This window comes from Hippoglossus hippoglossus, chromosome 16, assembly GCF_009819705.1.
Source record: "Hippoglossus hippoglossus isolate fHipHip1 chromosome 16, fHipHip1.pri, whole genome shotgun sequence".
NCBI classification, from domain to species: Eukaryota; Metazoa; Chordata; class Actinopteri; order Pleuronectiformes; family Pleuronectidae; genus Hippoglossus; species Hippoglossus hippoglossus.
In genome coordinates this window covers 4,426,579-4,448,243 of record NC_047166.1, presented here as the reverse complement: position 1 = coordinate 4,448,243, position 21,665 = coordinate 4,426,579, and the positions used below count along the sequence as shown (strand labels likewise).

The 21,665-nt window shown below is 43.7% G+C and overlaps 1 protein-coding gene across 1 annotated transcript in view; it reads right to left on the bottom strand.

The window, feature by feature from the left end:
* Positions 1–608: 608 nt before the first annotated feature.
* sv2a (synaptic vesicle glycoprotein 2A) overlaps positions 609–21,665 on the bottom strand; it is a 36,770-nt gene continuing 15,713 nt past the window's right edge. The window contains exons 2-13 of the mRNA XM_034610046.1: positions 20,725–21,476; positions 13,688–13,868; positions 12,541–12,692; positions 10,767–10,900; positions 10,579–10,668; positions 9,826–9,933; positions 8,626–8,714; positions 7,586–7,750; positions 6,992–7,125; positions 4,539–4,745; positions 3,685–3,844; positions 609–2,935 (exon numbers count right to left, since the gene is read on the bottom strand). Of these exons, the coding sequence (XP_034465937.1) occupies positions 2,752–2,935; positions 3,685–3,844; positions 4,539–4,745; positions 6,992–7,125; positions 7,586–7,750; positions 8,626–8,714; positions 9,826–9,933; positions 10,579–10,668; positions 10,767–10,900; positions 12,541–12,692; positions 13,688–13,868; positions 20,725–21,331 (2,211 nt within the window). The 5' untranslated portion in view covers positions 21,332–21,476 and the 3' untranslated portion in view covers positions 609–2,751. The remainder of the gene's footprint in view (positions 2,936–3,684; positions 3,845–4,538; positions 4,746–6,991; positions 7,126–7,585; positions 7,751–8,625; positions 8,715–9,825; positions 9,934–10,578; positions 10,669–10,766; positions 10,901–12,540; positions 12,693–13,687; positions 13,869–20,724; positions 21,477–21,665) is intronic.

Genomic DNA, 21,665 nt, shown 5'->3' with positions numbered 1-21,665 from the left:
AGAGCATCTGGACTCTTAAAGACAAGTTTTCAGAGGAGTTGTGAAAAATAACAATAACAAGTCCAGCTGCTCTTGTCTCACACAAACGATAGTTGAAAACCTACAAAGACTGACTGTTATATAGTATATTCCCAGGGGTCGGAAGGTTTGAAGAGCTATCTTATTAGTTATAGTTATTTTTTTTTTATTCCTTTTTATTTACATATATTCATAGCTATTACAGAGAACTGATGGTGTAATGTGTAAACTCAGGCCATATAAAATATTTGGCAATAATTCATGAGAGGTGGAACTCATGGCACACTCATAGATTAATGGCTCAGATGTCAAATTTGAAATTAGACGGTGAGATGTAAGGGGCAGGTCATCAAAGCTCGAAGCACCTATGTTCACAACTGCACTCGCGTTCACTAAAGATCGTCATTTGGTAGATTTTGGTCTTTGTGCTCTTGCTGAACCCTCGACGCTGTTCGTCTTTAAACCTCTAGCAAGGCTGCGTCAGGATGTGTCTAGAAGAAGAACAAGGCGTGACAACTGGGCCTTGAGCAAGGCATTCACAATTGTGCATGTACGACAGTGTACTCTTAGTGCAATGGGTTGTCTATTTGTTTCAACTGTCTCGAGTCTATGTATGGCTGCTATCCTACAAAATGGCAGTTTGGACAAAAACAGTTTAATTAATCAGACATTTCAATGATTGTTTTTTCTTGTCTCTTCCCTTGCAATTGTGAACATATCACGCTTACTTGTCTAGATCGGGGGGGGGGGGTTATGTGGCGTTATTTTTTCCGCAGCCCCTCTGTGCTGTTACCTGTGTGTGTGTGTGTGTGTGTGTGTGTGTGTGTGTGGGGGGGGGGGATATATGACAATCAGCCCTTGGCAGTGAGTTCTCGAAGGTGAATCTCATGTTGTAGCTACATTTGTATAAAAAAGAAAACAGCACAAGAAAACACAAGGTCCAAATTCATACCCTCATCATCGGAATCATCGTTTTCGACTGCGATTAAACACGATTCAATGTGTTAATAATTAGGTTTTTTAGTTTGGATGTAGTATTTTCCAACAATTTCCATATTTTCTCCCCCGCTGACACTGAGCAGCCTCTAATCTTTAACACTTGCATGTCCAGTATGTCGTCGCACCATGTTCGGTTGTCAATATGAGACAGCTCTACCCGGCATTCCGTTAACCAGTAAAAAAGAAAAAGTTTGCCAGATGTGAAATTCTAAAAAGACACAAAAAAATAAATTAACTAATAAATAGAATAAAATCTCAATATTGCAGAGAGGTTCAATATTGCACTAAGAAGCACACTCACATTAATATAAACATTCAGTTCACACAAAGAATTAGATTTAGATCTTACACACTCACCACACGTTGGGCCTGCACCAGAACCACTCAAACTAAAGGTGTAGCTTTTCTGTGGAACTTGTTTTTACGCTTTTTGATTGCTTTTATATATTTTTACTCTGATATGAACCTATCTTGTGCAGTGTGCTCTGAGGACAGAGGGGTAAGATTCATTATGGTGTCGCTGTTAGAATAAAAGCACTGTGCAGTCTCTTGTGGATCAGAAGTCGTATGGAGATGTGAGCCACACACAACATGTTCCGAGATGCTGTTAACATGTTGTACTCTCAGTTAAAGTTACAAACATACTTCCATGCAGAACAACCTCCAAGAGACAAACACCCTCTGGGAGGAGAGGGACTAAAAAAAAGGCATTTCTCACAAAGGGAAACACAATATGACTGGAAAAATGAGAGATTCTGAACATTTTCATCACATCAGGAAAAATGTTCAGGACAGTCACTTGTCAGGCTGATGGTTGTGCTTTAAGTGTGAATGTCAACAGAAAGCTTCACCTTTGTAATGAAATGGCAGAACACAGATTTGACTCAGCGTGGGAAACGTGTTTGATCTCAATGACCCCATGACAGAGACGTGATCAAAAACAATGTTGTAAAGGGAAAAAGGGGCTCGATTTATCTCCGTATCGCACCCAAACAACCCTGGAATGTTCTAAAATCTATAAAATGGCAGTCTGTTCACCGACACAAGACCCTCGGGCGACAGAGGATGAGGACGGGTCTTTGTTAAAGAGGAAACCAAGTGAGGTGGCGTCTTGGTTTTGCCTCGTGAAGTCAAAAATGCTTCAAATAAAGGCATAAATGTCAAAACTTTTGATTCTACGTCCACCAATGTCAAAGTACTGAAGATGTGAAAGGTAATTTGATGAATGGAGGTGAGAGAGAACTCTGCAACAATGGCTAGTGGTCATTTTTATAAGTCTATTTGCATGGCTCATTATCAAGAGCCCCCATGACCTCACCTCCAACCCCAGCTGTGTGTACTTATATCGGGGGGGGTTCAATCTAAAAGTACGGTTGTTTTCCACTGATATAAATTAATACACTCTAACCCAACACCATGTTTGCCTCATGTTTTCATCTGCAGGGATAATAACCTATTTGTCTCGAGGCTTATTCAGGCATTGTAATGGTTTGTCACAGCTGCACTTATCTTTATAACATGTAGGGGGGGCACAAACCAAATAATCACCAATCCTAAGTATTTACAGCTCAGCAGATCTACTGTATGTCGCACTCCTCTGCTTGTGCACAAACGTTATAATTATGGGGGGAGGGGTTAGAAGGTAGGATCTGGGAGGGGGCTCTTGAGCGGTTCGTTCACAGTGTGGCGAAAAACTCTTCTGCCCCCCTGGAAAAGTTGTCGGAGCCACACTCACTATTGCAGCACCCGGCCCCGCGTCTCCGGTAGTTTGAGGGCCAGGAAGCTGCCCGCCGCCAGCGCCCCCGAGGCAAAGAGGATGGGCACCGCCTTGGTTATACCCACGAACGACGTGAAGATGCTTATGCCCAGCACGGCTGCTAATTTGCAGAGGGCGTTGAGGAAGCCGAAAGCTGTGGTTCTGGAAGAAGAAAGGACGACAGAGTCAGATCATTCACAATTAAACAAGGAACAAAAACAAGCTGCAGTCGTACGGCAACAACAGATCCATCTTTTGCTTTGGACCCCATGTATATGGGCATTTTGTTGATATGAACTCATGAGGTCAGACACAGATCTATCGGTGTTTACCACAGACTGTATATAAAGATGACCACACGTCTTCACCTTCCTCCCACTGTCCCAAAACAAAGCTGAAATATTCCAGATATGAAAGCTGCCATTTTGAAGATATGAAGCCAGTTTGCTGATTTGGCTGATTTGGCTTCACCTTTGGGGAGAAGTCACGTCATTCATCCTAATATAGTCAGTGTACAGGCTGTGGCAACTATATGTAACCACTAGATGGAGCTACATCTCCTACTGAAAACAGAGGTGCATCACTAAAGATCCTGCTTTGGTTGGATTTTTTTATGCTCCACATACATAACCATTTATTAAGTCATGTAAGGATACGTGTTAATAAATAAATGGGATTTAAAAACTCTGCTATCTATGGTGGGAAGAGCACATCCTGGTAGAGTCATTAGGTGGCAACAAGCCCGCTCCATGTTTTACACCACAATCGCCCCACAAATAGTCATCCATCCCCGCAAGCCGGCCAATGACAGCGGGGTAACTCTGGTGATATCATTTAACACGTCATTCGGCACCAGCTGCCGTGTCTTCACCGTGTCAAGGAGATTTCGGGGGCATGCCTCAACTGCCTACCTCTTGTCAGAGGGGTAGAGCTCGACCGTCAGCACATCCAGGGCGTTCCAGGAGGCGATGCTGATTCCTCCGAACAGGCAGAGCAGAGCAATCATGGCTGACTCGCTGTTGCCAAAGGACAGGAAGAAACAGCTGATGCAAGATATCACGCTGGAGCCCGCTGTGGATAGAAGGGGGGGGGGGGGGGGGGGGGGGGGGGGGAGAGGTGTTGAAAGAGGGTGATGGATGAAGACGAGGAGGAGATTATGCACAATTGACAATCACTTGGTATCAGCCTGTGTTTTTTTTACATTTCTACAGATGGAGCATTCAAGACGGTGCAATAAAAAGGGTGAATTAGGTGCTTTGTCTAAAACATGGGGACATTATGCAGAAAAACGAAATATCTTTGTTTCCTAGAGCAAGAATTAACAATCCTCTCAACTGCAAAATTAATATTTATAAAAATTGGGCATTTGGATTGAGGACAAATCCTTAGGGCAGATATTAAAGTGTATCATGATAAACTGAGGATGAAGCTGTTAAACAGAAATTAGGTTTGATTTGATAGATCCTGCAAACAGAGGGTAGCAGACTCCTTTCTGAATCCTCTATCTGTCATTTACCACTGTGCATGTGTGTCTGCATGTGTAAGAAGAGAGCATTACTGGCTTTAGGTTATTTATTATATCTCACCCGGGATTTCGATATAATATCTAGTAGCTAAATGGTGAGTGGGTCGTACGTTAGCGTTTTCCTACCTGCTGTTATTTGAAATAGTCAAATGCCACATGCTGTACACAAAGGTCGCTGATTAACAGACTGAACCTCCCTCTTCCCGTTCTGAGTGACGTGGCCCCCTGCGCCCACATTACCTAACATCCTCAGTCGTCCAATCTTGTCCATGAGCAGCGCGGAGACAATGTTGCCTGGCAACACTGCCAAGGTGCCCAGGAAGCTGACGAAGTAGACCATGTAGGCATTGTTGTCGTCACTGACGTCGCTGAGCAGGCAGCCCTCTTTGTTGTGCAGGAACGTGCTGTTGAGGAGTTTGCAGTTGACCAACCGGTACTTGAAGAGATCTGGTGAGAGACGAGGAGAGGGGAGGAGGTGCAGAGGAGAGGAGAGAGGAGACAGACAGGGAGCAGGGTTAAAGGGGTTGATCCGTAAATATGTTGTCAGGATGAAGAAGTTCACGTCTTGTTCAAGGTTAAAAACTTTACAGTTGATGCTTGAAACATGGACTCATCAACTTTAAATAAGCTTCTTTTGAGGATTAAACTGTTAATATTCTGCCTTACGATCGGCCATGTCTGCGTTTCTCTGTGTCATGAACTCTCCTTCACAGGGTAAGAACAGCAGAGAGGAGGAGGCGGGTGGAGCAGAGGAGGAGGAGGTTTAATCCTCTCTGTGCCAGGATCATTCCTGAGAATCACAGCGGGGCTGCAGAGAGGTGTTCTCCTGCTCTGGTCCCCTTCGCTCAGTCTCATTATTGAAACAACGCCAATCAGCTCCGACTCTCTGTACATGAAACGGCTGTTTTAATATATAAAATCCTGTTGTTAAAAATCTAAAACATTGATTATTTCCCAAGTTTCATATAACTTGCCAACTCACTCATTCCAGGAAAGGTAATTTTGTAAATGGTCTGTATTTAAGTAGTGGTTTTCTAGTCTTGATCACCATTCAAAGCTCTTTACAGTACAGTTTTGCAAATTACCCATTCACACACATTCATACTGTGCATTTACGTGCCGCACTTTCTCTATCACACATCCGTCAGGGTCAGCTTCTGGTACAGTATCTTGCCCAAGGACACTTGGGAGACTGGGATGGAACCGCCGACCTTCTGATTAGTGGACGACCCTCTTTACAGAGCCTCAGCCGCCAAGGTCAATATGAATTCTTGCATCTTGTAGTAACATTAGTTGAGGATATGTAAATAATAGTTCCTTCAGCCTCTGGATCAGAATATATGAACTAACATGTGGTTAATTCCCATCGTGCCACACTGGGATAATAAGGTTCACCATGGCAACCATCACTCAGCCTTTAATTCTGAACAGGGAGCCCACAGAATAAGCCAACAGTGTAATGAGGAACCTCCTGCTCGGCCCTGATAGCAGCACCGAGTGATTGCTTGACGTGTGTAAAGACACAACTAACAAAGCAAAGAGGAACGTGCGTCTTGTGTTTGTGTGTGTGCAGCTGCAGAATCTATAGAGGCCAGTGTCCTATTTCTTAAAATGTACAGTCCTCATCAGGCTTTCTGCTGGTAACACACACAAAGCTAAAAAAAATAATAATCAATTGATAAATTCATTCTGGGTTGCTAGGAGACGTTGAAGCTCTGCAATGCTGCATCGGGTGTAGAGCCATCCAGCAGTGGAGGAGGAGGAGGAGGAGGAGGAGGAGGAGGAGGGTGGAGGTGGTTTTAATGGACGAGGATCATTTGTACAGAGATGACGACACGACACTGAACTCACAACACAAAGAGTGAAACTGTGCCAATCGGTCCACTTATTCATACAGAGATATTCAAAAGATCTATAAATAGCAGAGAGAGAAGAAGGGCAGAGAGGAGGAATGAGATCAAATCGCACTTCAAAACAGCTTTCAAATACTTTTTACTGATATGAAACAAGTTTAACTGAAAAAAGTACATTAAAAACATCATGTGTCAGCTTCAGTCCTTCAGCCAGATGTTTCTCTTCCCTGACTTCCACTGTTTGTTTGGCTCCAGCTGTTTGCACCGTACAACACCCCCACAGCACAACCTCCACTCACTCACACAACAGAGACGTCACTGATTTCACATCTCCTCCTTCGTGGTTTTACTTTATTTGTGTCTTCTTTGTTGGAGACAAATAAAACTTCTCTAGTTGTTATTCATGAGAGTTTTCATCCTGTCTGGAACAGATTGTAATCAATCAATCAATCAATCAATCAATCATCAATCAATCAATCAATCAATCAATCACTCAATCATGGTAGTTTTTGTCTTCACCCCCTTTGCCAAAGAAAACCTACCTGACATGACTCATGACTAATCCTGATAAGTTTTAGACATTTTAAGAATTGTTATATATTATATCTGTGAGGGTTGCAGGTGGGCTGGAGTCAGATTGTGATAATGTTGATTAGAATATGTTGGTTACTTAAAAGGTGTTAACTGATGTGATCCCTTTATTTCCCACCTATTTAATTAACCTTTAAACAGTAACAGTGTGTGTGTGTGTGTGTGTGTGTGTGTGTGTGTGTGTGTGTGTGTGTGTGTGTGTGTGTGTGTGTGTGTGTGTGTGTGTGTGTGTGTGTGTGTGTGTCCTACCTGTGTTGTAGAAGAGCGTGGCAATGAAGGTGCAGTTCTTGAAGAAGGTGTTGCTGGAGGTGATGTCCTCAAAGTAACACTCCTCAAAATGCGAGTCCTCAAACACCATGGACCTCATTCTCAGGTTCATGAACCTGCACACCATTAAAGACAGAGACGGAGGAATGAAGACACGAAGGCAACGAATAGACGGAGAAAAAGAAGGGATTTTGCAGAGAGATAGAAATAAACGTTTTTGCGTTGCAGGGGTATTAAACCATTAGACTGTCAGATATTCTATTACCATAATGTTTGAATTTTAACAACACAAACAGGCAGCGTTGGGGCTGAAGGTCAGAGGAAGCATGGAAGACGGGCTTGTTGAACATGAACAACTCTGCAGGGCTTTCATTCAATCAGAGCAACGTGCAGGATGAAATGTTTTTGAAGCCTTATTCATATTTTCATCTGATTTGTTGTCATTTACCACAAAGTATTTGCATATTGGGAATAAATTCATGCATTAAGTACTGGAAAGGTAGAAAATATGAAAATCGTCAACATATCCTTGAAATAATGAGTTTGGCTTCACGTGAATGAGGGGGTTCAGCTCACTTGTCATTGAAGTACTCTCCCTGGCGGTGGATCTGGTTTTCCAGGGTGAAGTTAAAGGTCACATGTTCCACTTTCTCCTTGGCGAAAACCTTGGTGCGGGACGCGTAGTCCTGCTTCTGCAGGTACTTGATCATGTCGGGGAACCACACTGTCAGACCGTAGTAGCTGGAGGAGGAGGAGGAGGAGAAGGAGGAGGAGAGAGAGTTATTACTCCTGTCACAAAAAGACAAACCTCGGAGTAAATGTCCTGTCGAGAACAGTTGACGTCTCCGTTGTAGAGGCACAGGAGCAGTGTTACTGTGGACATGAATATTCCAGAATCACTGAAATATTTACACTATGTCTCTGCCCTATGGGTTTAATCCATAGACTGTTTATAAGCATAGATGACATGACAGCTCCCAAAAGTCAAGCTAAAGTGTGATCACCCCCTGGTGGTCTACTGCAGTATAGGCCATAAACCTCCTCCATGTTAGTAACTAAAAAGTATACGTCAAATACATTTTTCTCAAAGATGGTTTCTCTCATTTTAGGTCGTTCTTATCACACTGATGTTTGTTCAAGTGTTCACGTATTATAATAATATATTAACAAAGTAATAGAGTATCTCTTATTATCTATATGACTCAGTAAAGTATCTAAATACTCTTTCCACTACTGGAAGTTTTTTAAAGCTTAAATCTTATATTTTATTCTGTCCTACAAAAAATGACACTTGTGCTTCAACTGCAGCGTCTGTAAAAACAATACATAAAGCTTTTCATTAGTTTTACTTTGTATTAAAGAATTGGATAAAAGCTATTTGCAGTAAGTGTCCCCATCTAGAAACATGAACCTGACATGTGCTGCCTGGTTTTGTTTTCCTGAGTTCGGTGCTACATGTCAAACCAACACACAACAACACCGAGCTGCAGACATCCTCTCACACCAGCTCTTTTCAGATGCAGCACAGTAACACGCACTGGCTGCTGGTGATGTGTGAGTCACAAAATGACCCAGAAAAACCTGCAGTGGTGCATGATTATTCAACCGGATCCTACCTGAAGGACATGGAGAACCACACGGCCATCATCATGAAGGTGGTGCGGCGGTACTCCGGGGAGAAAATAGTCAGGAAGTTACTCCACACCTGGAACGACAACACAGACACAGAGAAAAGAGAAAAGAAAAATATATATAAGCAAACATACAGCACATGTCTCTGGAAATAAACATCACTTTATCTGCTGCAAAAGAATAAACACCATGTCCCAGAATCCCTTTCCAGACGTAGAATCAACAAACAGAGACAGACAAGAAAGCACAAACACGTCCCACAAACATCCACAGAGACGCATGTCACATAAACAGAGTCTGAGTTCAAATGTAGTTTATACTTTCGCTGCAGGAACATAAAACATTTTATGTAACCTTTGAATATTATAGATAAAAGCCTCCATTGATTATGAAACCCATCTGTGGACATTGGGGTCGATTGGTGGACAGTTACATTCCCAGTGCACAGGATGACTCAGCCTAGTTTGAAAGGTATTAAATTTATATTTTGTGGAATACGTTCACTCCGTCTCTCGCTCAGAGTTAAATAAGAATATTAATACCTCTCTCCGGACACAGGAGTTAACTTATAGCTCTGTTCAAAGTAAAAAAAAACATGCACCACCGAGATTAACTGATTTATATCTGCTATCATGTCGGTTTAATCCAAACACAGACAGAGCTGTGAATGTGAGAATATTGAAAATGCATCTATTGTATGATTATCTTTGCTCAGCTGTGTTTTCCATGTGTTCGCTGTTATCGGTTGTGTGTCCTGCAAACGTTGAGCGTCACCGGAACTAAGAGTCAATTTCCCTGTATGCACAAACGTGTTTGGCCAATAAAGCTGATTGTCATTGTGATGCTCAGACTGTTTGAGGGTGACCAGAGTCTCTGCTGATGACCTGCAGCCCCACAGGGATGTTGAGACTCCTGGAGGCCACTGGGTTTGCTTCCAGGAAACGGTTACTGCTTGTTTTTGTCGCTCTGCTCGTGTGCAGATAAAGCAAACAAGATGTGAGCTTCAGATGTGCTGGAAGGCGAAATTCTGGATGGAGCCAGGATAACTGTTTTCTCCTGATTGCAGTGTTTTATGCAAAGCTCATCACCTCCTCTCGTTTCATATTCAGACCACAGACAAACTCTTAAATATCTATATGATGCAGATCAGTGAAGTGAAAGAAAAAACTGCAGGTTGTCGTCACCTGATGAAAAAGTGTGCTGAGCTTTAGCCTCCATTTCTGGTGCCAGGCAGCACTGTCGCCCAGGTCCACCAGTTCATCCATCTGCTTCACAGTTTTGATGGTGGTCACCTGAGGGGAAAAGCACCAGCATTCATTCATCTTGAGATGTAAAAAAATACACCAGTTTAAAAGATTAATTATGAATCAAGTGTAGTTGAAAAACCTTAGTAACTGTATTATGTTTGTTTAAAACAATTAACAGTTTTTAATTTTCACTTGCATCTACCAAACATTTCTGTTATATCTATTCACTTTTAGGGGTTTTGACTTCAAGCCACTATTGCATTGACTTTTAATAATTTTAACTCAATGTCATATGGCATTTTATCTTTATGTATAGTTATTCAGATATTCATAGTTTTTCTATTCACATTTACTCAATTCACAAGGTAATTTAAATGATTTCACAGCTTTAAAATGTACTCAATAAATAACATCGAGTACATCATAGTTTATAGAGGCGTAGTTGTAGTAGTGTAGTAAGACGAGGTCCTTATGTCCCCATATTTAATTTAAGTATTAATATAAAACTCTTTATTCATTAAAAACATTACGAGATTACAGTAGCTTAGCTTATCGATATGCTAATTTATGCAGCACAAAACCTGCTGCACTGCTGCACACGCCTGCAGACAAACACGTGCACAGTGCCAAGACATTTATTCTTTCATTCAGACAACGATGCTGCTTTTATAAAGTGTGAGCCTGACTTACAGAGAAGACCCTCTCCGGGTAGCCTTTGGCCCTCATGTTGGTGTCGTGGACCTGCTTCAGGATCATCCACGCCTCATCGTGTTTCCCGTTCTGCAGCACAAACACAAACATCATACATGAGGTGAAGCCTGGGTTTATTTTCTGTTATGGGTGTCGACACCTAGACGAGGTCCGAGAGACGGCCTGACCTCCAGGAAGAAGCGGGGGCTCTCCGGCATGGTGGTGAGGGCACAGATGGCCGTCACAGAGGGGAAGGCACACACCAGCACAAAGACACGCCAGCTGTGGAACTGGTAGGCCGAGCCCATCTGGAAGCTCCAGCCTGCACGAGAGAGAGAGAGAGAGAGAGAGAGAGAGAGAGAGAGAGAGAGAGAGAGAGAGAGAGAGAGAGAGAGAGAGGAGAGGTCAGAGAAAACAAGATGCAGCTGCAACACTTGAATTCTGTGCACACGCAGCTTCCTCCATATTCACACTGTTGTGTTCTGATTCTATGCATTTTATTTCAGCTGCGGTTATCAACAGCTGCATTGCGGCGAGTTGTCGTACACGCTTCATTCTGCCTGATGGCCACACTTTCTTCCTTTTATATTTTCTCTTCTATGCAACGAGACTAATCCATAAAAAAATATTCTCATTTCATTCAGCACATGTGAAAATAGAAACATCACTGTGGTTGAAATTAATTTAGCTGCCTTGTACAGAGTGTGCGTTATCTAAATTGTGGGAGGCTGCTCGCCACTAACGGGGTTAATGAAACAGAACATTCAGCCTATTTGAAATATTCAGAAAACGTTCTGCCTCAGTTGGTCTTTGCAAAGACATGTAAGTATTTATAATTACTTTATTGACAATGTACGAGATTTTAAGGTCAAAAATGTCTTTGACATGTTTCATGAGTTCTGAACATTTGCAAACTGTTTTTAAAACAGTTTTTTTTATGATTATCAAGTCTGTACAAGCAGATACATGATTTATAAAACATTACACATCACAAAATGTGCTGGCAGTTGTATATTGTTTTAGTATATTCATGTGGTAAAGGCACTTTTGTCAACATTACATAGTGTGATGAATAATTTACTTCTTATGAATAAAACTAGAATTACCACCCTGCAGTTTTAAGCCTCCGGGAACCACAGAGTTTCTGTCCCTCCTGGTGTTCCTGACATACTGTATTCACAATAAAATGAGATTTATCTTATAGTCCAAGTGAAAACTGGTCCCAATGTGAAGAAATTCCCAAAAGGCAGTTTTATTAAGATCAAGACTTCAGATCAAGAAGCCAAAAACATGTTCACAACGCTAAAAATGTGTTTTGTGAGGTCACAGCGACCTTAACCTCTGACCTTTGACCACCTAACTGTAATCAGTTCATCATTCATGAAAGATTCTACCAAATTTGAAGAAATTCAAAAATAAAATAATAATAAAGTAATACAAACATGTATGTACGATCAAAAATGTAGAAAACAGTAATCGTGCAGCTGCTCTATGTTTCGCTTTGGATTAGTGTCTGCTACATGGAGAGATGTAAATGTGATATGAAGACGATCAGGCCAAATCCCTGCAGAACCTCCCCCCCCTCCTCCTCCTCCTCCCCTCTTCTGCCGCTGGTGAAAACATTTTGACTATTATCAGATTCCTCACGCAAAGCAGGAGCTGCAATTAACTTATCACTGGTCTTCTGCAGACAGAGGGAAACCACTGATCAAATGATTGCACCTAACATTGTTAAGGTAGCTGCTGGAAGCTGGAAGAAACAAGAGGGAAATTAATCCACTCTCATTTTTCAACCCACTTAAACACCCGGGGATATCTCTGCATCCTGGTTGGAAAAGCACTAACTTCATTTTCGATTAGAAAACACAACAGGATCTTAGATTCACGTTATTCATGATGGAAAATGAAAGTCCATGTAATTAGGATGTTCAGCTAACTGACACAACTGTTTGCTTCTCTCACCGTAGTGTGGGATGATGGCCCAGGCCATGGCGGAGGCGTAGATGCCGCCGATCATCCAGAACATGCAGAGCCAGCTCAGGTGCTCTCCTCGCTTCTCCTGGGCCAGGAACTCGGAGTAATAGGAAAACACGATGGGGATGGAGCCTCCGATGCTGTGGAGCAAACAGGGAGGACGGGGATGTGCAGGGAAAACGGATTAAAAGAGGAACAGGGGATGGGATCCACGTGGAGAGGAAGCAAATGGCGAAGGAGATAAGCAGCGAGAAAGAAGAAGGTGGTAATTTAAAAAAGGACGCAAAAAGTAATGAGATGATACAAAGAGAAGGAGGGAGAAAAAAGCAGAGAGCTGAGAAAACAGATTAAATTGAGAGAAAGAGATTTCAGCAGCAGGAGCGCGTGTGTGAGACGGAGAGTTTAGCAGCTTCGTACCCGATTAAACATTAAGATTAAAGCCTTAAAAGCCACTGATAATATACCACCTCTATGGCCTGTGTGCATGTTCCATTACAACTGTTGACAAGTTCACTACACGACCACTGGCAGCACTTTCCACTATGGATAAGACGCTGTGAGTATTTCACCAAAGACTGATGGTGTTATTTTCAAATCGTGAGAAGGCAGGGAGGGAGTTTTCGTTGACTCTCTTTTCTGATTGGTGACACCATAGACCTGTTTATAAAGATGGACGCTGTTACTTCACTTCCTCACAATATACAAAATTTAAGCAAAAATATCCCAGATACGAATGCTGCCATATTACGCATTTGGACCTTGACATTAATTTATTTGACGTAATCTTTGACTTTTTAGTTTGGTCCATGTCCCTCCATTAACATAGAGGAGGTGGGGTTAAGGACCTGTACTGCAACCAGCCACCAGATGGCAGTTGAGATACTTTGGCTTCACTTTAGGGGAGCAGTAATGTCGTCCATATTTAAATACAGTCCAGGGGTGATCGCTGTTACACCTGAGGATTATGGGTAGTGTAGTCCTTCTCCTTGACATTGCTGTTGAGCTCTATACATGCACCGTATCAGTATCTGTCCCCCTCTGCCCTGATTGTCAAGTCAACCGATGCACCGCGGTGGTCGTGTCTCAATTCCAGCTGCTGCTGCTGCGTCTGTCTCTGACTCATCGGTCTCCTTACCCCACACCAGAGAGCAGACGGCAGAAGAGGAAGGAGGTGTAGCCCTGGACGAAGGACGAGAAGAAGGCAAACACGCTGTTGATGGAGAGGGAGATGAGGAGCGTCTGCCGTCGGCCGATCCGGTCGGCGAGGCCTCCCCACACGAAAGCCCCGACCATCATCCCCAGGTAAACAATCAGACCTGGAGGGAGAGAGGGGGGGGGGGGGAGAGGGGGGAGGGTTGGTGTTTATAATGAGGATAATGAGGAGGGGAAGAAAGACAGAGGGCAGGATAATAAGTTATTGTTCATCAGAAAACTTATTGATATTACTTCCAGTCCTCATTTCCAGTCTCATTAGACGTCCAGTGCCCAGTAAATTAGCTCATTTGGCAGCTTTACTAGATTAGACCAGGTTATGCATAAAACACAAAAAAGAGTAAGTATAGCATCAGAATCTAAACTGTAAACCACAGATCAGAGAATGTTATTTTCTGTGCACCTCTTTTCATACGGTGCTTCGCATGTGGAAAAACACAAGATAAATCATTTGGGCTTCATAAGAAGTTCAATTAAAGAATAGAACAGAAAACCTACTATTAGATTTTAGAAGCGATTCAAAAGAGACATATTCAGTTCATATTTAGGTGCATGATGTTAATTTGGGTTATTACTTAAAAAGGTTTACACACAGAACCTTCCTCTTTCTGTCCATTGCTGCTGCTCCTCTTTTCAGCCTCTGTCTCAAACACTTTCTTTAAGCCCCCCCTCCCGTCCACTTCTGTCGACCCCCTCTTGTGAGTCGAGGCGCCAACATGACTCACAACCTGTGAGCTTTTTCAATCGGTCTGTCTCTCTTCCTCTGTCACAGCGACGGTGCACACACACACACACACACACACACACACACACACACACACACACACACACACACACACACACACACACACACACACACACACACACACACACACACACACACACACACACACACACACCAGTTGCTCGCTTGCAATTGCGGCCGTATTGACATCCTGTCAACAGGCTTCACGCCGCCCGAGCCTGCAGCGACACAGTCATTGGCGAGATCACTCCGGAGGAATAGGGAGGACAGGGGCCGGTGGCTCGGCTTGACATCTGCGTTTAAATCTTGTTGCCACCCAGCGTGTCCCATGAACCCTGCTCCACCTGCTCCACCTGCTCCATTTGAAGAGACAGCATCTGAAGCAATTATGGATAAAAAGCCCTAAAAGTCCAACAGATAAATCCCTGTGGAGTCGGTGGTGCAGGGAAACAGAGGAAGAAGCCCACACGTCATTCATCACACAGTCCAAGAGGCAAACTGCTGGAACCAGTAGGTCGGACACACACTTAGCTCATCAGCTGAATTGATGGGGGAGATAAAGCCGAGGCTCGCTGTGAGGACTGATGGAATAGTATGAAAAGCAGTGTCCTTTTCTGTGTTTTGATTGTGTGTGTGTGTGTGTGTGTGTGTGTGTGTGTGTGTGTGTGTGTGTGTGTGTGTGTGTGTGTGTGTGTGTGTGTGTTTGTGTCTCATTCCCTCTGTCAATCATTCTGTGTAAACACTGCAGTGCTGAATTGGGGAAGAAGGTGACTTTCATTTTCATTGTTAGATTGACAGCCGAGGATTCTTGTGTGCATATGGTGCCAATTTGCCACGGTGTGTGTACATGTGTGTGTGCGTGTGTGTGTGTGTGTGTGTGTGTGTGTGTGTGTGTGTGTGTGTGTGTGTGTGTGTCTGGCCAGGCACAGAGGCAGCTGGGAGCTTCTCCCTCTGACAATAAGAGCTGTAACAATGAGGCAGAGATGATAACTGGGTTCAATAGCCTGACGCCGCAATGCAGCAGCTTCTCCGTGGACAGACGAGCTCAGTGACCAGGATTTGTCACAAAGAAGGCGTCTCTTCACATTTAAAGCTGAAGCAGTTTTCTGACATTGACAGAGACGTGTAAAGCTGTCTTACATAATGGACCCAACTGAGACCACAACGTGCCCATCGATCCAGCGTAAAGGTTCTGTAACACGTCTGTATCGGCTCAGTCTGAACCAGAGGTAAAGTTTAAACTTTTACGGCCCACAGCAATTTTTAGGTTCACTCTCGCTGCTCTCATCATTTCAAGCCACAGCAGGAACTCGTGGATATATGGGCCAGAGCATGTCAGTCACCTCGGATTGTGATCTAATCAGATTTCAGTGCGTTTTTATTATTATTATTATTATTAAAACATACACTTCATATTAGGGGAAAGAGAGAAAAGGAGTAAAAACTGTCTTGAAAAGGCAGCATGTCGATGTTGTGGTGAAGATACACTCATGTCCGGTTCTTCTCGCTCGACTAGCCAGGTATAATTTACTTCCACAGGCAAATCCCATTTGACATTCAAGGAAGGTTACCTCCACTGCCACAGCCTGAAAACCAGCTTCAAACTAGTTCATGTCACATCTCACATTCACATTGTGATGAAATCAGCAGCGTGGAGACTCCGAGGCCATTACAAGGTCTGAGGGTGACACACATTCTGCAGACAATGATTCTGCTAATTTTATAAAACTAGACATGTTAATCTGCCAGTTGTTTCCTCATGATTTATTTATCTGGATATTTTCTGGCAGAAACTCACATTATACATTTTATACAGTTAAATCGTTTTCCTATTGGGCTTTGCTCAATGTTAATGTTATTCCAATGTTTTTCTAAAGATTAATACGAGTTGTTTTATCAGCTTCAAGATCTTTTGTTTCATATTTATTTACGCTGACTTACACTGAATAAAATCTTGAATTTTGCATCATCATAATCAGGTCCTGTGTTTTTTCCATTCTTTAATAACTCATATCCATCCAGGTTTCAAACCATCAACCTTCTTGCTGTGAGACGACAGTGCTGACAAACTAAATATGAGATGTATAAATGACAGACTAGCAGGACGACGGGTTTAAGGAAAGACAGAGAGGAGAAGCAGGAGTCTGCTGACAGCTGGGCATCTCGTCTCTCTGGAGAGAAAATGGAGGGGGGGAGAGAGAGAGAGAGAGAGAGAGAGAGAGAGAGAGAGAGAGAGAGCAAAAAAAGGAAAGAGGAGGAAGGGGATTGGTGGACGGTGGCCAGTCTGCGCCATGACAGAACTCCCAAAGGCTCCAGGGTAGTGTATGTGTGTGGTGCATGTGTGGTTGGACACAGAGAGAGAAAGTATGTGTCACTGTATTGTGTGTGTGTGTGTGTGTGTGTGTGTGTGTGTGTGTGTGTGTGTGTGTGTGTGTGTGTGTGTGTGTGGGAGGGGGCAGGGCAGGGGCCACTATTAATAGCCAGTTTTTCCCCTTTCTGCCAGAGTGCACTGGGCTTTCTGAGCCGGGGGCCGAGGCTCGTCAGCACTGGAGGAGAGCGCAGTTTCTCATCAGCTGAATTCAGACCACACACACACACACACACTTCCCACTGCTCACTACTTAGAGCGCCGTCCACTCACAGCAAGACAGATGAACGATAATTGTTTTTAAAGTCTCCACAGCCAATAGACGACCTTTAGCACAATAACACAGCTCTGAGTGGTGGAAATAACTCGTGAATTGAGCTGCTTGTTTGAAATGTTACCTGCATCCACATGAACCGAACCATCAGAGGATCATCCTCCTTCACATTAAAGCCGACTGTTTGTGCTAATTTTAAAGGAGTAAGAAAGAAAATCTATCCATGAAATATCTATCCAACAATGCTTCACTAAAATGTCTAAAATAGACTTAACCCATTTTAAATATTTTGTTGACCAAGATGTTTCCAATACTTTTCCTAACCAGAGATATATCCCCAGTTTTATTCAAGGTAACAGGATGTTTTATTTTGGTCGCCTTTTAATTTCGTCATATCTGCTTCACCAGCGGCTTTGTCAATCTCGGCTAACACCTCCGGACCAAACAACATATGATCAAGGAAAAACACAGTTAGCCCGTTAGCTGCTGTTCTTTCCTTCCACTATCGACTATCGTAATGGATCTCGATTATTCTATATACGATGAATAAAACCTTACGTTACCTTACGTGTATTATTATTATACATTTAACAATATAACAGGGATTCATCGTTCACTGCAGCTCATTGGCTGATTCATTTCCAGATGTTAGCTGAACATTAACACTCTGGTTGAGTTAGAATGATGTGTAACAACTTCCTTTGCTAAAAATAGGTAGTTGAATCAAACCGGCTGCAGCCTGTGTTGTCTGCCAGCGTCTCCCTCGGGAGTCGGGCCTCCCGTTCTCTGCTCACCCTTCTGTCTCCCTTCATCCTTGATCTCAGCGCTTGATGTTATGTTCATTAAAAGGCCAAAGAGGCATCATGATAGGGAAAGGTTCCCGACAGCCTTGGGGAGGAATCGTGCACTAGCTTCTCAAAAAAAAAAGGAAATACAGGTTAAAGGTCACGTAGCCATGATAATTAGAGGTCGTGTTGTTTCAAAGTCCTCAGGAAAACAGTATATTTAACTGAAGCAGGGCTGGAAATATACTAAATCTAATCTCCTTGACATTCAAGCTACTTGATTATCCAGCACCTTTCCTACAGAAATCCACTTCCTGTGAAGCTGCTGCTTGTGACAAACCCGTTTCATCTTCATCAAGGGCGAATCAACGACAACCCGTCTGTGCTGCTCTGCTGCCTCAAAGCTTCTGCTGGAGGTTATTGTGCAAAAACACTGCACCACAAGCGTCAGTGCTGTCATTTAAAATGACAGCACTGGTTTCACTCTGGTTTATGTGCTGTATGTTTCATCTACTTGTTTGAGATGCTTGTGTTTCTGGACGATGAAATCTACGCTCTGCATTTAAAGGAGATATATAATGCTTTCTTCCATTTCCTCTAGTGTGTTACATAGTTTTTTTTTGTATATACAAGACCGGTCAAGTTAAAAAGCCCAAATACCACAGTAACAGTAGCTCCTCTCCCCCAAAGAAAACACTGACGCTCCTGAAACACCTTGTCAGGGGTCCATCTGATACATGTCTAAAGCTGCTTGTCTGTTACTTCCCGTAATGAAACCAGGAAAATCAAAAGCAGAGGCCGACATTTCCTGCACGAGCTGGAAGCGGTGGACCAACCACAACAGAGAGGAGTGGCTGACCAATCAGAGTAGACTTGGCTGAAAGAGGAGCTGCAGCAACGGACATTCTGAGGAGTTTGATGTGTTTTCTGAACATTAGAGCATGTAAACATTTTCAAGTGAAGAAACAAATTGAAATAATGAACCTGAATATGAGCAGAATATGTCAGAATATCATGCATACAAAACACACACACACACACACACACACACACACACACACACACATACACACACACACACTTCATGATCCTGCCACAATGCGTCAAGTTGAAGTGGCCGACACACGCGAAGCAGGAGGAAGCTCTGTTCTGACCGTGTAGAGAGGAGAAGGCTGAGTGTGGGGGTGGGGTGGGGAAGAGGACACTAGGAACCATGGGATGCAGAGAGGCATGAGCAAAAGAGGCTCTCTAGCATGAGTCAGGCGTGTTGCGTAACAGGGAGAGGGGAGGGATCCGAGGCTGGTCGTGTCTCCCTACTGGCTCCCCCCTGGCATGACACAAACCCAGTCAGAGAGGGGGGGGGCTTCTGAGGTACTTGTACTTTACTTAAAGTATCTTCAACACTTTTTACTTCTGCTACTTGGGATCCCAGAGGGAAATATTGTAGTTCTTGTTCCAAGCATTTATACATTTATCTGGCAGCTGCAGTGACCAGTTTATTTCGACCTCATGAAATATTGATGAAAAACAAAATTGCTTTTCTCCCCTCTGTCCTTTTCCCTTCCCACAGCACCACATGCAATCCATGTGGCAGCAGCAGAAACCCAAGCTGGGTCTCAACTCAGCAGCCACATCCTGTGTCGGCCGAACCGACATAAGACGTTCTGCTCTTCCTATTGCACCACCTGTATAATAATTACTACTAATAATTATATAATTTGAGTAAATTCTGAGATATTGTGAAGTTTGTGTCACTAATATCAAAATTAAGCTAAACAGAGCTTTATACCTGATTCACTGTTTTCTTCTTAATAATGTGGATTCAGTGGCAGTTTAGCATCTTCTGCATGCATGACACGTGTAGTTTAATGTTTTGTGTCCGTCGCGTGTCTGAAAGCAGCTTATATATTTAAATTATAGTATTTGGAGATCAGTTTTTAATCAACCTGTTTTTAGGTTGTGTGGATTTCACAAAAAGACATTCAGTCAGATAGTGAGATACGCGGCATCTGCTACATTTTCCAAAACAGCTTTCAGCAACCCGCAGAGAATGGGTACGAGCTTTGCATGCTGGGAAACGATTCACATCAATGCTTGATGTCTATTTTCAACTGGAAACTCCAACGTACTCTTAATGGAATATCTCAGTGTGACGGCACACAACATTTTATCCACTGGAAAAACACAAACAACCTCTCTGTGTATCTCTGTGTAGAAGAGTTTCCCTGCGTAGCTCCTGACATGTTTGCTTATATGAACGTTCTTTACATAAATTAAACCCTATCATCTGCCCCTTGCTCCAACATGTTGAAAGAACTCACAATCCCCTTCACACACACAGACACACAAACAGTCCAGCGAGCAAACAGCTGAACTGAATCGGAGAACGTTGTGTTTGGATTGGCTGGAGTTGGTTTGATTTAAAACGCTGCTGCTGCTCAGTGGCTGCACGGGCAGTTGAATCTTAAATAGCTGTAGTTCCTCTGCCAACTAGGCTGAGGAAAAGCAATTACTGCTGAATAAGCTGTGAAGGTAACGGCCGAAATGAGACAGAGATAAAATGCAAAGGGAGCAATAAAAGCCCATTGGAGCCACTGGGATGAAAATAAACAGAGAGAACGCACAGAAGGCAGCGGATGAGTGGAGAGGAAAGACAATAGTTGCTCAGATAGTAAAGGAACTGTCTCGTGAAACCTCATGTGTGTAATCCTCCAATTGTTTTATACACGTTTTTAATGGTATTGTTTGTTGTAGCTGGATGCAAGGGAGTAATGTCTGGAGATCTTACCCAGCATGCCCTTGTTCGGCTCAGATAGACACATGTCTACCTGAGCGCTGGGCAGCACGAAGCCGACCACGAAGATCTCCACGCCATCTGCCATCAGAGCCAGCCCCAGGACAAAGTAGAGCGTCCACTGGAACCTCCCGTGGCCGCACTCCTGCAGGATGGTCTCGTACTGCTCAGCCAGCTCCTCCTGGTCTTTCCTCCGCTCGCTCTCGTACGCCGACAGATCCTTGAACTGCTGCGCCTGGGCGACCGTCGGCCCGTCCAAGCTGCCGGCCTTGCCCGACTCGGCCCTCGGGATGCCCTGGTACTCGCCTTCGTAGATCTCGTCATCCTCATCGTGTCCTTCAGTGGAGTCACTGTGGCCTTCCTCGTCATTGGCCCGGCTGTCGTTGCGGTAATATCCACCGTCGTTGCCTGCCACGCCGGCGTAGTCGTCATCGTCTTCCTCCTCGAAGCGCTTATAGGAGCGCTTAGTGTACTCGTCGCCCATTTTGTCCACGCCGCGCCCCACCTTCTTGCCTACCTGCTTCTTGGCCACCTTGGCAATGTCCTTGGCGCCGCGGAGGAAGTCTGAGCGGTTATCTCTATAGCGCCCGTCGTCGTCCATCTTGGGTGTGTTGCGGTGGCGGTCAGTTGCTGCTGAATCAGAAGTATCAGGAGCGGCCAAAGCACATGAGTGTGTGAGGGGGATTTCTGTGAGCTGGTGAATTCAGCACCGCGGACAGCTCCCTGCTCCACTGCACTGTTGGACCCTGAGGAGGAGCAGAGGAGAGAGTTTGAGTTAGAACGATTCAAAACACCGACACTTTAATACTGAGGCCGAGACGTCTCACACAAACACTTTAACGGGTATAACACAAATGCAAAAGTGACAACACAACTGCAAAAGACCTTTTTTTAAAGCCACAAAGAACGGCTCACTTCACCACAGAAAGTAACTC